Below are 16,135 nucleotides of genomic sequence, written 5' to 3'. Positions count from 1 at the left end.
CCAGCACTGCTGCAGGGCCACAGGCACAGTGGTCTCAGCCCTGGGTAGCACAGGCTGATGTGGAGAGGCACGACGATACTCACCATGCAATACCTTGCATCAGGTAACAGAGAGGCCAAGGGCTTGGCAGGATTATCAAAAAAAGAATCAGGGTTTTGGTGGTTTTTTTTGTGGGAATAACATGCAGTTATGTTAGGTGAGATAAAAAGATTGATAGAGTGAGAGAGCTTTATATTCTGTGGCATCACTAGCTACAGCTTGTCTCGTTAAAAAGCAGTGTCCCTTTGGGTAGGGTACTCTGCAGTCGGGACTTGGGAGTTTTTCACCTTCCTCTGAAGCATCCAGCCATAAGCACTGGCAGAAACAAGACCCGGGAACCACAGGGACACCCAGTCCTGCCTCATGGGGCAGTCCTTTCCTTCCCACTTACAAACACATCAAACCCACTTTGGGCAGTAAAATGTGAAGTCAGACTCCTCATGGGTATTACTGCCAACACTACGGCCTTAAATGTGATCTGGTGGGGATTCCTTCCAGAGCTCATGTTCCCTCAGCCAAGGAGGAAAATACTTCATAGTTCTGGAAAAAACGCTTTTTTCCAAGGAGCAGGTGCTGTGGTCTCACTGCATAGTGCAACCCTGCAGTTAAGAGATGCCCTTCTTGAAGGACCCAAGGCAAAAGCCAACATTAAACTGCAAAGGGGTTTTCAAAATTAGGTTAAAACCAGGCAGCCACCCTCCTGCACTACTGAGGAGCAAAGCACACAACAGCTCCAGGAGCTGTTGGCTTGTTCTTCCTCTTAGGTGAGCACTGATGTCTCCTCTCGCTTGGTGGTAGCAGAAATAGGAACATTACTAATGCCTGTGACACACCACCATAGATCCCTTGCACAGGGAGGCTTACCTGGCAGTTGGTATTCTGCTCTTAAAAAGGCAAGTCACTTACTTTGTTAATACATAGAAAAACTGCCTCGCAATCAGGGGCAAACACCGCCTCACTGTCACTAATCAATTTGTAATCATTTTTTCTCTAAAAATCCTCCCAGGCTGAGCGCTGATTCACTGCAAGGGGAACTTTAATGGCCACGTTTATAATTCTTCCAAAATGAAGGTGTATAAACAATGCAATTGAAATACTGGTCCAGAGGAGTCTTAATTAAAAGCAGTACTGCCAGACGCTGCCAAATGTCAATGAATGTATAAAAGCTGCTGGAGCCCTTACAAGTCTTCCATCAAGTATTGATTGCAACTGGAGGCACGGTACTGGACTAAAAAGGACCCGTCTTATTGAGTATGACAAATTTTATGTTCCTATAATTCTATTTAAACAGAAGGTTGTTTTTTATCCTAGGGAAAGGAGATATTAATTTATTTTGGCCTCTGTGCAGGCTCGAGAATTTTCTTTGCTGGAGGGCAACGCTATTTTGCAGCGCTGCGTGTGCACCCGAGAGCAGCTCCCGGCACCTTGTGCAAAATCTGCCTTGGGAAATGCAGCTCCCAGGCAGGCTGGTCCCCACCATGGAGCCGTGGGGATGGATGGATCAGTCCTGCCCACTCTGCTTTGCTGGAGGTGCTGAGCGCAGCACCGTCCCATGGGGATTTAGCTCTGGGATTGCCTCTTTGACGTGCTGAAAGTGAGGAGCGATAGTGTTACCTTTGGTGGAATGTCTTCCTCCTGCCGTAACCAAGAACTTCGGTCAAACTTTTCAATGCGAGGGGGCAGAGGAGGGTTTTCTGAGGTGGGGTCCGAGTTCTGCCTTGGCATCTCAGTGCGGTGAGAGGTCACCGTCAGAGCCTCCTGAAACCCAGCCAGTCCCTTTGCAGGCTGCTCATGCAGTGACTGAGACCCAGACAAGGAGCTTCCTTGGGATTTCACAGTGACCAGATGTGGAATCTAAGCACCAAGTCAAAACAGAACTATCAGTACAAAATTTGAAAAAAAAAAAAAAAAAAAAAAAAAGAATCAAAAAAATATTTAAAAATTTGATTAAAAAAAATTTTGATTAGCACTTTGGATGCACTAAAAAGCCCCCTCGGTTCGAGATCAGCACTGCCTTGGTTTCAGGAACTTCTGATTTACATCACTTCAACGCAAGATCTATTAAAAACTACGCTTGCACAGCTCAGTCTTTTAAAATCATGCTTCAGTCCTGGCTGCTCCTGCGTGCGCACGGTGGTACAGCTCATGCCGAGAGCCCCATGCTGGTCTGTGGGTACCACCCCAGGAGCAGGGGCAGGCTGCTCCCTCCTGCCAGCTCCCACACAAACTTGCCCACCCCGGGCATTCTGCCTGCCACTGGCCAAATTTCCAGCTCCTATGCCTGCACCTCTGAAGTTGTGATAATGAGGTCTGGCATGGATTTTCCCTGTTAAAAATAAAAAATAAAAAAAAAGGAGAAAACTATAGTAAATAATAATTAATTAAAAAAAATCGTCAGGAATTCTGAGGCATAGATGGCTTAAAAAAAAACAAATCTTGAGGCATGAGTTTCTATAGGTCCAGATAGCCCCTATCCCATGGATTAGCTCTATAGATCTAAAGTTTATGAGTGAAAGGAATACTGACATCTGTTTTGGGAAATCTGAGAAATTCACAAAATTAGAGTTTGTAAAATCAAAGCTTCTTCCCAGGGCCCTGTGAAGCTGCACTTCTTTGATACAGCGGGGTTATAACTTTTATTTGACATTTCTACATACATGTCTGTGTACACATGTACATGTATCATGTGCATACATGCATATATTTGTATGAGTCTCTGAATTTCAAGCAACTTTTTCATTAGTGTTTTACTACAGTAAAATAGTCTTTGTAGCTGTTGATGATACAGGTTGCCAAAAAGGTCACTGAAAAATATTTGGTCATTCAGAGAGATTACAGTGAAGTGGGGCTTTTAACCCGCTCCCCAGTGTATACAGACCATGTACACTGGGCAAATAAGAGCTGCATGTTTAAGAGCTTTCCTGCATGTATTTTGTTTAAAGCTGGCATCGTACTGCTGTCCTACAGGTGTGCATACCACACGTGGATGGCACTTAGTTGGCATATTTTCCCACGGAAAGCCCACCTGGACTTGGGGCAAAGCTCTGTACTTCCCTTGGAAATCCCTGCTGGTGTCTGCGGATCCGTGGGAGCAATTCCAGGGGCAGCACTGACACTCCTACACCTTTCGGTGGCAGAGTACCTACAGACCCCGTGGCTGGGAGGAGCTTTTAAAAATAATGATGCCCCTCCTCTGTGACGGTCATGGTGATCTATGCCCTCCCCAGATGTGTTTGTGAGTGATGTCAACTCAATGGAAAACCAAAACAAAACCTTGAATTAAAGCAGCAAAGAAAGAAAAACCTCTTTCTGATGATCCTCAGCATCAAAGCGTCCCGGGTCTTTTGTACCAGGAGCTGTGGTTTTAGTCCTTTACATAAACCAGATCCAAAGAGGAACAGAGCAACTGCTGCACTGGACCAGACCAGCGGTTCCTCTCAGTCTTCCAGCTTGTTTTCTGGCAGTAACCAGTACGTGATGCTTCAAAGGAAGGTATAAACCAGCGTGATGTTTCTAACACATGGAGGTGACAAGGGAAATCCACTCATGAATGTAGATGCTGCTCTTACTCATGAATACACTTAAGGCTGAGAAACCAGGGAGCAAGACACTATTTCCCTTTACTCCACTCTTTTTCTTGTTACCTCTTTACCAGCACTCCCAGCATCCCAGCTCCGGTGGGAGAGCCTGCCGGGGAGGCACCATTACCTGCGGGTCCACGGGTCGGAGCAGGGGTGGGGTCCGGGCTGGCTGAACACCGCTAATGCTGAAAGACTCCGACCGAGGAGGCAGGTTGGGGTCTGAAATCCTGTTGGCCACTTTATGGGGCATGGCTGGCGAGCTCTGGCGATTGAGCCGGGAGCGCTCCTCCACCTGCGGCAAGATGGGGACAGCGGGTGAACGCCCCATAAAAAGCCATTTCCAATTGAAATCCAAGGTTATGCATGGATATAGAAGGAAGCTCTTTTCTCTTGAGGTGTATCATATATATTGTACGATCATGGAATCCAAGTCACCCAGCAGATTGTGCAATAAATGCATTTTAAAGACACCGGAAGGACTATTTGTATTTATGCGCATAATTCATTTCTGAATATGAAATGGAGAAATAAAGAAAAGGCAACATCCCTCAGAGAGGTGTTTCTAAAATGACTCCTGAGAAGCTCTTCCTTCTTCTCAAATGTATCTTTAAGCAAGGGGATCCTTTTCCTTCACTACTATAAACACCACGAGGAGTGCTTTTGTTTGATCTGAATGAAAGAATAAACATGGCAGCCAGAAAATGGATGGCTTGGATCTAGATTTAGTGGGTCTGGCTGACCATGTCATGTATGGAAGGGAAAAAACCTCTATTACTGATAGAGAAATAAACCCAAAGCCCACTGCCTTCAGTCACCCTTGACTGAAATACAGTGGTTTCAGCTAACCCAGACATACGTGCAATCTGGGTGCTCCTGCAGTTAGACTGTATGCATTGATATTCATGCAGCATATGCTATGCAGAATTCTTCATACCTCAAGATCTGACGTGTATTTTCATTTACATATCATTAACATGGTAAATACCCTCAGCATGTCTTGATTCCACCATGTAAAAGGCAATCTTTAAAACAGGTTTGCTTGTAAAGAACCACAGCTCTTCTTTAAGTAAATAAGTACGCATGAAACAAAAGAGCCATTACATCAATAAAAATGAATCTTTTCCTCTTTTAAATACTGAGCAGGAGCCAGAGTAAAATTTAGGTAAGAGATCTGTGTTATGGACTCCTTCCCTTCTAGTTGATGAAGGACCACCCGGGCCACTGCTGTGTCCTAAAAGGTCATCACAACTTCCCCAGGTGCTGCCCAATGGCTAGCAGAGGCCGTACAGAGCTCAGTTCTGCGATGCTCATGGGACTGGATGCAACAATGGGAAGGAGAGCAGGGCAGGAAGGAGAACTTCCTCTGAACAAGGCAGCAGGAGCATGAGTGCTGGGTCGCAAGCCTGGTCCAGTACATCTCCTTATGAGCCAAGCCTTGGCACCAATGACAGCAGGCAGAGATGGTGCCGCCGCCGCGTCCTCCGGCTGTTTGCAGGCACTCTCTGGCACGCTGCCAAGACGTAATGTGCAGCTAATTATGGAGGACTTCAAAGCTTGCGTGGAGGAGAAGGCAGGAGAGTGATGAAATGGGGATGTCTGTGTACTGAGAAGGAGAAAGACGCTTGGTTTCCCCCTACCAGCATCTCCTTGCTAGCACTTTGCTACACTAGCACAGCAGAGGATGCTCTTGGGACTCTCCAGCTGTACTCCACGAAGCTTTACTGACTCCACCATTAGGCAGAGAGGGGGAAAAAAGCAGCAAAATCCTGCAGGAATTTACCATTGCTCTGGTGCAAGCCATCTTTAATTGAACTCAAGATTCCCCTCAAACAAGAAACATGCTTAGCAGCTTCTATGCAGGTCTCAGGGGAAAGCTGCTGATGTTTTAATACATTACTTCAAAGTGAGAGAAGGATAAAAGCCACGGGGACTGAAGGAGGAGCTGATGTGCGTGTTGGCTGCTGCAGAGAACAGCACGGTTCGTGACACACAGCCAAGCCCCAAGCCCCTGGGAAGCTCTTGAGCTGTGGGAAAGCACCGCAGGGCCTGGCCACCATGTGGAAAATATCCACGTCCCCTCCTTTATGCATGGTCATGTAGGGCATGTACCTGTCCAAATCCTTCCTTCAGCTGACCAAGTTTCTTTGTCATTGAGAAGTCAGACCTGGCTATCTGCATCACTTTGTTTAGCAAATACTGGTCCATAACAGAAGAGTCAGTAATGGAGAAAGCTGCTAATTACAGTACTACCACTTAAAAGCATGAATGCCACGTCCCTGGCTGGATCATCAGAGGGTCCTGACATGATGTCTGAAAAAGCCCAGCTAGTCCCTGCTTGTGAGAGGAGATGTGCCTGGGTAAACAGGGCAGGTCTGGGACAGAACCCAAGCTCTATCCCAAGTTAGCTTCCAGTGTATAACCCTTCACTCCTGAGAAGATGAGTAGAAGGGACAGTAGATGGGGATGTGCATCCACGTGTGTTGGTAGCACTGTTTGATCAGATTGTTTTGTTTAGCATTTAAAAAAGAGAAATCCATGACTGTGCTCCGGGAAAGCTATGGAAGATGCAGTACAGACTGGTTCCTAACTCACAGCTTTGTCTTCACCAACAGGCCAGTCCCTAAACAAGGGGATGCAGGGACACAACTGCAATGTGAGCAGCCAGAGCCTCACCTTTATGCTTTACCCTATGTCTGCAGGGACTTGGGAGTCACCACGTGGAAACAAGTGAGGGGGGAAAATAAGGGCATAAAGGAGTGGTATGAAGGGGCATGACATGAGGAGAACTCAGCTGTGTCAGTCAAGCTCCTGAGACAGACTTGAGACCAAAGAGCATAAAACCAAGGACAATATAGGATATCATGCAAAATGATCAGGAAATATCCCAATAAGCTCTGCAGAGCCTCCAGAAATTGTAGGCTGAGTGCCAGACTTGCCTTTTCCTTGTTCCCAAAGGAAAATAAAGTCTCAATATTTCTGTTAAATTATCATGCATGGGTTGGGTATGGAAATTGCTAAACTACAGCAAGAACCATGGTAGGCTGATTAAATATCAGCACAAGTCTATCTGTATAGCCAGCAAGGATGGTACTTCAATATATGTCATAGAATAGAAATATTGAAGTACCATCCTTGCTTCAATATATGCAGCAAAGTAGCTGAATTGTGCTAAAAGTGGGACTATGCAGTAGATAAAACAGGGGATGGAGGCAAGAGGAGTAGTTTTGGGAAGTTCCCAAGGGTGTTGTGTCAAGGCAGTACATCAAACTACTGCTCCCAAGAGCAGAAAGATGCCACAGTCGCTGCTTTGAGCATTTCATTAGAAACCAGACAGAGCGACACAGGTAAAGAACAGATGGTCTGGAGAGCTAATTGGTGGAAACTGGAAATGTTCCCCAACAAGAGGAAACCTCGTCTTCCCTATGAATTCAGCAAAGGGTATGAGGCCACAGTCTTTTGCTCTTATTCACATTGCATAGTTCCCAATGCCCTGATTCCAGTGATGGCATCAAAAAAAGACACCTCCCTTACGGAATAGAAGAAATGGGCCTTTGTGTTTGAAATGGAAAGCTAAATCCAGCATTTTTCTCCTTCACCCTAGATAAAGATTCCTTTTTATATATCTTTGTTATAGTTTTGAAGACAGTGCCAGACATACTAATGTTCTAGAAGATCTAGAAGATTTATTTAAAACCAGGCAATGAAAGACAGAGTTTACTCTCTTTTTCCTACCTGCTACCTACTCTCAGCATTTCTGCAGATGGACAAGAGACCCAGCTCTGCACAAAGCCCCTGAAGCCTCTCCTGTCAGAGGTGGCTCAGCACATCTGGAATGTCTCATCTGCAGACTCATTTACCAAACCACTTCTTCCACTGGAAAGCATGGAGAATGATGTTACAACTCCATGAAAATACATCGTCTGGCACATCACCACCAAAAGACTCTGGAGACTAAATCGGAAGGGAATGAAGGAGAAACCCAAGGGAGTATAAAGAGGTGAAAAGAGTTTCTCACACCCGCATCTATCTCTGTGATGGTTTAGAAAGGCTAAGAACTGTTTGTATTATTGGCCTTTGCTTAGCAATGGACAGCTGATTGAGTTTCTTGGGCATCTGATGCTTGCAGGTGTTGTAGGTGCAGCTGAGGACTGTCAAGAGGAAAGACCGGGAGACAGCTACATGTTGGATGCACGTCATACCTCCGCCAGCACTAAAGGTGCCAGACATTTGGCAGCAGAGCGATGATCCTGCTTAGTAGGAAGAACAGGCGAGTTATTAAAAGATCCTTCTGCCCAGGAGTAAGGTTACAAAATTAAACCAACTAAACACAAAGAACTTAATAGCAAGAGTGGACACCAGTGCTACTAGAACCACCACAAAGAGATTAAGGAGAAAGAGTTTGCACATGATTCTGAAACTGCACTGCAGACAATGCATGTCTTCATCTTTTCAAGACTATTCAGTCAGGCAATAATTAATAATCAAGATCTCGCAATTGTTACAACAATTCCCTCTTTTTGCTGGAGAGGGAAAGAAAATCAGTGATGTGGCTTGCCTTCCTGAAAATCATAAAAGAAAACCAACCCCAAGACATACAGCCTTGAGCACGGGAGGAAGAGCTGTCTGATCCCTGTTTGACTATGGGGAACTGAATTAGTGATCAGCCAGGAAACCCCACTACAGCCACCCCCTGCATTCACCCCCAAGCCCCAGCAGACTTGTGGACATGCCAGGAAGGAGCATCAGGAGCCCCTGGCATGTCCACAAATCCCCAGCTACTGCTGAACCCCTCCAGGAGGGATCCACCCTCCTCCTTGCATGCCCTCACGGATAAACCTCCTTCCTCCACTCTCTTTGCCTGCACAAACGTACACGCAGACGCTCACACACTGCACTGAACTGGGAGCCTTCCAGCACAGCTAATGGCATCTGCTGGAGGCCAGCCCAGCAGAGTGCAACCTGCCATATGTATTTCAGACCAAACCTTGAGCCCAGCCCTGCGGATGCAGACAAAGACCACCACGCTCCTCGCTCTCGCCTACCTCCTTGGCCCACGCTGGTTTCTCGCTGGCATTTATCCCTTCTTTGTAATGGTAGAGGGGTTTCTTCTCTGCTGGCCTCTGGTCCTGCCGCTGCTGCTGCTGCTGCAGGGAGACCAGGTAGTCCCGCTCCTGCTGGAGCTGCCTCTGCAGCCTCTCCGCTTGCCGCTGCTCCTCCAGCTGCTTGCGCTTATACTCCTACCCAGAAGAAAAGACAGTGACACGAGTGCCCAGCCAGCCTGTAAACGCAGGGCTGCAAACTGCAGAGTTATCTGTTTGGGTGGAAAATGGGGCCTGAGTATCTGAAAGCCTATTTTCTGGCAAAGCCCATTGATTTGAAAGACTTTGGGGACTGAGCTGAAAGCATCCTGGAGGAGAGACAGTTGGGAAGACAGAGCCAACAAATTCAGAGTTGTGATGCTGGTGTTGACACTCTGCAGCCAGTGAACTGCCCTGTCTGTTGGGAACGGGGGGTGAGGGTGCTGCCTCGCCAGGAAAACCCTGCGAGACCCTCCAAGGGCTGATGTCTGCTTAGGAGTTACCACTGACTTTGCCCAGATTTTTCTGGATGGAAAAAAACGAAGGATCAATCCGATCAGGTGCCAAACATCACTGGGTTAGACAAAACCCAAATGAATCCACCTCCTCTGTAGGACTTATTCATTGTTTGTGGGAAGGGCTGCACAGAAGAGTCAACTGATCTTTCTGGATCCCTACTGCTCTGTGAGGTTTAATGAGTAAGTCATTTTGAAAGGGCTTTTTTAAAAGGCAAGGGCTTGTGTGAGAGTTTTTCTTTTCCCTAAATAAAATTAATAGCAAGAGCAAAAAAGAATAATCCATGTGGACTAAAAGAAAATGCAGTGAGAGTTAAACGGTAACTCAAAAACAAATTAAATAGAAAAGAGGGCATCTAGAATGCAAACAGCACAAGGGTATACACTGGTCCTGCGAGAAAACGAAAACAAAAGCCTTTGCTCAGAATATGAAAATCCATCCATGGCAGAGTGGGTTTGCTGAGTGCAGGCACGCGACAGCTCAACCACACTCCAACATGCTGCAAACAGCCTTCAAAATGACACGGCAACCACAGGGGCTGCTCCTCTCCCGAAGGCACGAGCATGCTGGTGTGGAAGGGACACACGAGAGCGCTGCGCACCGCGAGGGGACCCAGCCCGAAGCGGCGGCGGGGGAACCGAGGCATGCTCACAGCCACGGGGTCCCCTCGCCTCGGCACGGCCGGAGGCGCTCGGGGGACGTGGGTGCACATGCGGACACGACACAGGCAGAAAGCGTCAAGCGTGGCCGGGGCCTCCTATTTACCAGAAGTAGTGCTTGCTCCTGCAACAACTGCTGCTGCAGGATCTCTAACTGTCTCTGCTCCTCCTCTAACTGTCGCCTGATGTATTCCTGGAGGCATGGGCAGCAAGGATCAAAGGAAAAAAGAGAGAGAAGGTGAAAGAGCCAGTATTTCCCAAGAGGAAGGAGAATGAGGTGGGCACCCACATCCACCCTGCCCGAGAACTGTCACCAATCAGCCCAGGCACCCTCCATCCCTGCCCAAAGAGCCCAGGGTATCCACCACTCTACAAGGGGCCTCTGGGGGTAAAGAGTGAAAACCACTGGGAAATGGCAAACATTAACTGGGAACGCCACAAAACCCCACCCTGGGAACAAGCAGGTGGAAAAAACCTGCATCAAGTGTTTCCACACCTGCGGGCCAGCAAGTGGATCCACACAGAAATAAATGATGGCAGTGGAAAGCAACACACGCGGTGCTAACAATTAAGCAATTTGTTCTCAAGTAGCAAAAAATAGGAGTGTTTATGAGAAAAGCTCTGATTAGAGGAAGAGGCATCTGTGACAGGCGATCACCCCGCTCTCGCCGGGTTACCTGCTCGTGCTCTGCGCGCCGCCGCTCCTCCTCCCGCCGCATCTGCTCCTCGTAGTGCCGCCGCTGCTCCCGCTCCTGCTGCTTCCGCAGCTCCTTCTCCCGCCTCTGCTGCTGTAGGGGCAGGAGACACAGGTCAGCAACCCCACTCCTCTCCCTGGGACCTCAAAGTCCTTTTCCTCATGACTTTCGGGAAGCCACCTCGCCCAGCGACCCACAACGCTCCCGCCTACGTGAGGAGATGTTTGGGTGGTAGAGGGGCTTCTCAACCCCACGCCGTGCTCACACACTCGGAGAACCCACAGCATCCTCCTGGCCAGCACTGGACCGCGCACCCAACTCCATTTCTTCTCCCACTTGCAGGTGAAGCCACATGGCCAGCGCATGGTCCCCACTTACCAGCGTGCCCCACCAGTGGGTTAATCAGACACCCGGGAAGTGTGGGAGGTGTGCACGAGCCCAGCACTTATGGGGAGCTTGTGTCTCAGCCCTAAACCCACCCGTGAGGATGAGGGAGGGTGCTGGGGAAGCTACTGCCTGCTGAGAGGGGAACACATCCCTCTTAATGTTTGTGGAGACCAGGAACTAACACAAAAAACCCCAAGTCCAAGGTTTTTTCCTTTTTGAAACACAAAACGAGCTTCCCGTGCTGTCCTCAGGCCACCCCAGCCTTCTCCCTCCTGGGTTGTCACATCCCTACTTGCTCAGCTCTGTAGCATCTCTGCCAAGAGAAATCAGGGGCATTTTGGGGTGATGATGACCTACAGTGTGCTGTGAGCCATCCAGGGTGCCCTGGGCACCCAGGTGACACCTGCAGCCCCCACACCCCCTGCTTTTAACCCGGTGTAACTCCTCCAGCTACCCAAACCACCCTGTTCTCATTGTGGGAGGAGCAGGGGCTCGCAGCAAAACGCTGCAATGCTCTGCCAGGGAAGCAGAGGGTCCACAGACCGCTCCGCACCGCAGCCCACACCTGGCACATCGGCAGAGGGCACTCAAATGCCAATATTGGCTACTGGGGCTCTGCAGCCTGCCAGAACTCCATCACGAGCTGGGTGCAGCAACATGCGTGCAGCGCTAACAGGGAGGCAACCCACTGAAGCATAAACCTGGTCCTTTATTCTCCTTTTTTCCTTTATTTTTTTTTTCCCCTGTTGCCGACACGCAGCAGCTGAGCAGACTGCAGTGGCGAGGCAGGCACTGGAGGGGTTGGCAACGCCACACATTCACTAAATCACGTGGAGGGCTGGGGCTGGCAGCTGACTACACGGCTCTGCCCAAGGAGCTGGCTGAGCGATCTGGAGACAAAGATGCATCCACTTCAAACTGCTGCTGCTCTGCAGTAAACCTGCACTGTCTACACAGATGGATTTGAAATCTGTATCTATATAGACATCTCCTATGTATCTACAAAGATATCATCGACATAGATATCTCTCCCTATTATAGATATCTATCAATAAAGATATTAGATATTATATAGATCTATCTCTAGAATAGGTATCTAATACAACAGATCCATCTATTATAGATATTATAATTCTATATCTATTCCATATTCTACTCTACTTTCTATTATATATCTCTACCTCTCTCAATATCTATAGATATCTTTATAGATAGATAGCTGTAAAGATAGATCTATAAATAAAATGCATAGATATTTTAACAAACATTTAGAGACACCCCCACATTTCAATACAGGGAGGAGCTGTCTCCTTGCTACCTCCTCATCCCCAGGTAACACCCAGAGCCGCCCTGCGCAGGGACTCATGATCTCCTTCCTCCAGCTGAACGTTCGAGCTGCAGCAGCACAGCTTTAGTGCCACCTATAGCCATATTTATCAGCGCTGTTCCACTCGCCTCCGGGAAGGAAAATCGCATCCAACCTGAAATAACCTGCCAGCTCCAGACTGCGTCGTGTCCCACGCCAGGCGCAGTCACTCGTGCTGCCCACGTACGCGGGGGGTGCATGTGTTACTCCGCGCGTACGCCCGTCCTCGCCGCGCGCAATGCCAACGTAGGGCTGTTTGTAGGTTTTTTTGAACTCTATACTAGAAACCGCAGAGGATATGCCACCAGGTCGTGGCAACTCTGCAGCAGTAACGGTAATACACGGGATCTCTTGGTTTTGCCAGCACTCCCTGACCTCCGCAGAGGGGGCTCTTGGTGATGGTCACTGTTCCCATGCACTCAGGAGCACAGCTCTTTGGACCAACAGGTTGAATAAACATTACTCTGAGCTTCCAATCAGAGTGTATATTGCACTGGTTCTGGGGTGGATTTTAATGTTGGGTTTTTTTTTTTAGTTAAAATGGCATGCTGCTGAATAAAGCACATAATGCTTGTGTAGGCTGGGCTTGGCTGGCAGGAGGCAAGGCCCTGAATGCCACAGTTATTTCTTAAGTAAAAATCACCCGATTGGTCTTTATTTCCAATCCAGCTGGCAAACAAAGCCAAAACCCTCCAAGAAAGGAGACAAAAGCATTTTTCCCAGGGAGGAAACAGCATACCACCATCTTTCCAGGGTACCATATGCCCAGCAGCCCCAGTGAGCTTGTCCCACTTCTGGCCTTGCTCCTGCAATGCAGCATCTCACCGCCAGCCTCCTCCACACCTAAAAGCCTATTTAACCCCAGGAGCTGGGAATTGAGCCCCTCAGAGACCATTTTCTTTCAAAGCCAGGCCTGATGCTCTTCTGGATATTTAAAGGACCTCTGCACCCTGCTGTAGCCAGCCTCTCTGGGCTGAGGCTGTGAGCAGGATGCAACACATACATTTACTGAGGCCAGGAGCGCAGAGCTTCCCTCCAGCTCAACAGTGGTTTTGTCAGGTCACTTTATAAGCAAGTCATTTGTCACGGTTGCATTATGAGCACCTTCAGCTAAACACTTCACCGCCGTTTCAGCCGAGTGGGGTTGACTCGGCAGCAGCACAGTTGCTCAGCTGCCTTCCCCATACAGTCCCGCTTTGGCAGCTGGTGAACATCTGGGAGAGGACCTGGCTCTGCAGTGGGCGAAGCCTCCAGCAATGCCCCCATCTCCTCTCCACTCTGCTCGTGCCGGTGCCAAGAAGCACCAGGATGATGGGGACCCTGTTTGAAGTAGGGAGCGAGCCCAGTGAGATGCAGCTGGAAACTGCATGTGGAAAGGAGAAAAAAAAAAAAAAAAAAAGATTCAAAGATCTCCTTTTATTTGCCTCCTTTCCTCCCTGTTTTCTGTCCTCCCTCTCCCACCGCAACTGCACACTTCCTACGTTTCTCCAAGCTTAAAACTACTGTGTGTATTTACACTATCCAGATCTATTATTCATGCAAGGCAAGAGCGCCAATTAATTAGGCCCGCATTTATATAACTCTGCAGGTATAGCTATATGTAGCTGCTTGTAAGCCAGAGTGGGATCTTATTTGCGCTGCACTAGAAATGACAGGTTTTAAATATTGATGAGGGAAGACACACGAAGGCAAAACCTCTGGTGGAAAGGCCCTTGGAGGCCTGGCATGAAACAAGGACTTCAAAAGGAGCAAGCTCACTTTGCTAGATCAGACACATTCAGGATGAGCAGTCAGAGAGCTGCAGCCACCCCACAAACCTGGTGAGCTCGGAGAGGCACCAACACTTGCAAGAAGAGGCTCCTGGAAACCTTGGCTGCTGCTCCCAAACATGAGTGTGAGCCAGCAAAGAAGTGGAAGGGGAATTCCAAGTGACAAATGAAAACAAATATTCTAGGTGGTTGTGTTGTTGTGACAGGCTCATTTATCTGTGCCACCAGGGAAAGAGTGACTGTGGTTGGAACATCATCTTTCCTGACACACCAAGCACTGGAGCACAGAGAGGCGTTTCCCACTGGTAGAGAAACTGGGTCAGAACTTCCCACCACAGCAAATGGGAATCTGATACACTCTGAACCACTGCAGGAGCTTTTAGGCAGGATCATCAGGAAGGGACGCTCCATGCAGGAAAAGGCTTATGTTTCAGAAACTATGAGTTCTACACGCTTTCTAACTAAAGAAAAACTGGAGAGACATAAGGCTTAGCACATATCTGTACTACAGGAGCTGCTGTAATGCAGGTCTCCTTGGAAATGGGTACAGGACTGCTGCCAGGACCACTGCAGTGCCCCCATGTACCCACAGTGCTGTGAGGAGGTTGTCATCTTAATGAAAATGTTCCTACAAGCTATATGACAGCTGCATATGCAGAAGAAAATAACAATTACCATTTTAGCTAACCTAAGTTTATCTATAATTAATTGCTGGCATTTTTTTGCATTGCTTTGTACGAGCTTTCAGTAGACGGTCTTCTGCTGGTGAACATACAAAGAAGCTGCAGCAATTTTTTACTCCCTAAACATCCAGCTCTATAACTGCACCGAATGAAACCTCACATGCAAACAGCAAGATGCTTCGATTTGCGTTGTACATTCCCCATAAAGATCTGACCTTCATTTTATACCTAGAAAGGGAAAAAAAAAATCCACAACATGGCAGAAAAATGAGGTTATGTAAAGCTCTCCCTGACTACATCTGCCCACTGCTGCCAAGGGGTCTGCACAGAGATTTGTCTCGCAGGATCCCTAATGCTCCTGACCAGGAGATGTGTTATTCCTACAGCTCAACTGGAGTTTTGGTGGTTAAGCTGGTGCAGCAAGGCTCATCCTGTGCCAGCAACAAACGGAGGGCTTATTAGGGAACTATATATATCTAATATATGTATACACAGGGAAAAATTAAAATATATTCCAACCTATTCACCCTTCTGCATTACACAAATATTTTTCTTAGTGCTATTTGATCTATTGATATTTAATTCTCTAATTTGGGGTTTGGGTTTTTTTTTTGCGGTTAGTTCTGGTGCACATTTTGAATTCATGAGACCAACTTTTTGCACGAGGGAAAACAAAGCTGCAACTCTACTCCCATGAAGGTCCCAGTTTCAAAGCCAGCTTAGGGATTTTTACTTCCACCGCAATTAAAGACAGCTGCAAATCTAAATCTCTTTGGCTTCCTGGAAGAAGATTCAGCCTTAAAGAAGGAAATCGATCAGCTGTTGAAAAAGGAGACCCAACCCAAGCATCCAACAGATGCAAGGAGGCACACTAAGGATGGCAGCAGGTCTCTGGGGCAGCACAAAGTGCATCAACAGACCACCAGAAAATTTCCTCTCTTGACTTTTTTATATATGCATTTTTTGTTATTGTTGGAGCAACATTACAAGATGGTGGAGTTCCCCTAAAGGGCCCTAAAATGAGAGGTACTTTGTGAGAGGTTCAGAATCCCTGATTAGGAAGATCAAGACGACAGAAAAAACCCAGGATTCCTTCATTTTGAGCTCTACTGTGTGAGGAAACAGAAATGGTAGGAGCGCTATCCCTGGCAGTATTTAAAGACGAGATTGCAAAAACTACAAAAAAAACCCCTACTGAAGGTCTGCGCTGACAGAGGAATGGACCAGTTATCCCACTAACAGGCTTTTCTCCAGTTCTTTTGCTGTGTATCTCCAGTACAAATTAACTCCAGGCATTTTTGAGCTTGGCACCATTCTGAGTCAATCCTTCCGGAGCTGCACTTGGGCCCAGCTGATGCACTC

At 47.7% G+C, this 16,135-nt stretch overlaps 1 protein-coding gene across 4 annotated transcripts in view; it reads right to left on the bottom strand.

The window, feature by feature from the left end:
* TNIK (TRAF2 and NCK interacting kinase) overlaps positions 1-16,135 on the bottom strand; it is a 164,512-nt gene that overhangs the window by 28,787 nt on the left and 119,590 nt on the right. For 2 of the 4 annotated variants that reach the window (XM_074911924.1, XM_074911925.1), the window contains exons 13-17: positions 10,551-10,661; positions 9,980-10,066; positions 8,663-8,857; positions 3,748-3,912; positions 1,654-1,893 (exon numbers count right to left, since the gene is read on the bottom strand). In XM_074911924.1, the coding sequence (XP_074768025.1) occupies positions 1,654-1,893; positions 3,748-3,912; positions 8,663-8,857; positions 9,980-10,066; positions 10,551-10,661 (798 nt within the window). The remainder of the gene's footprint in view (positions 1-1,653; positions 1,894-3,747; positions 3,913-8,662; positions 8,858-9,979; positions 10,067-10,550; positions 10,662-16,135) is intronic. The other 2 variants (XM_074911926.1, XM_074911927.1) reach the window with 1 other exon arrangement.

The sequence above is a fragment of the Athene noctua genome, chromosome 8 (assembly GCF_965140245.1).
Source record: "Athene noctua chromosome 8, bAthNoc1.hap1.1, whole genome shotgun sequence".
NCBI lineage: Eukaryota > Metazoa > Chordata > Aves > Strigiformes > Strigidae > Athene > Athene noctua.
The sequence above is the reverse complement of the archived record's forward strand: the minus strand, read 5'-3'. Positions and strand labels throughout refer to the sequence as shown.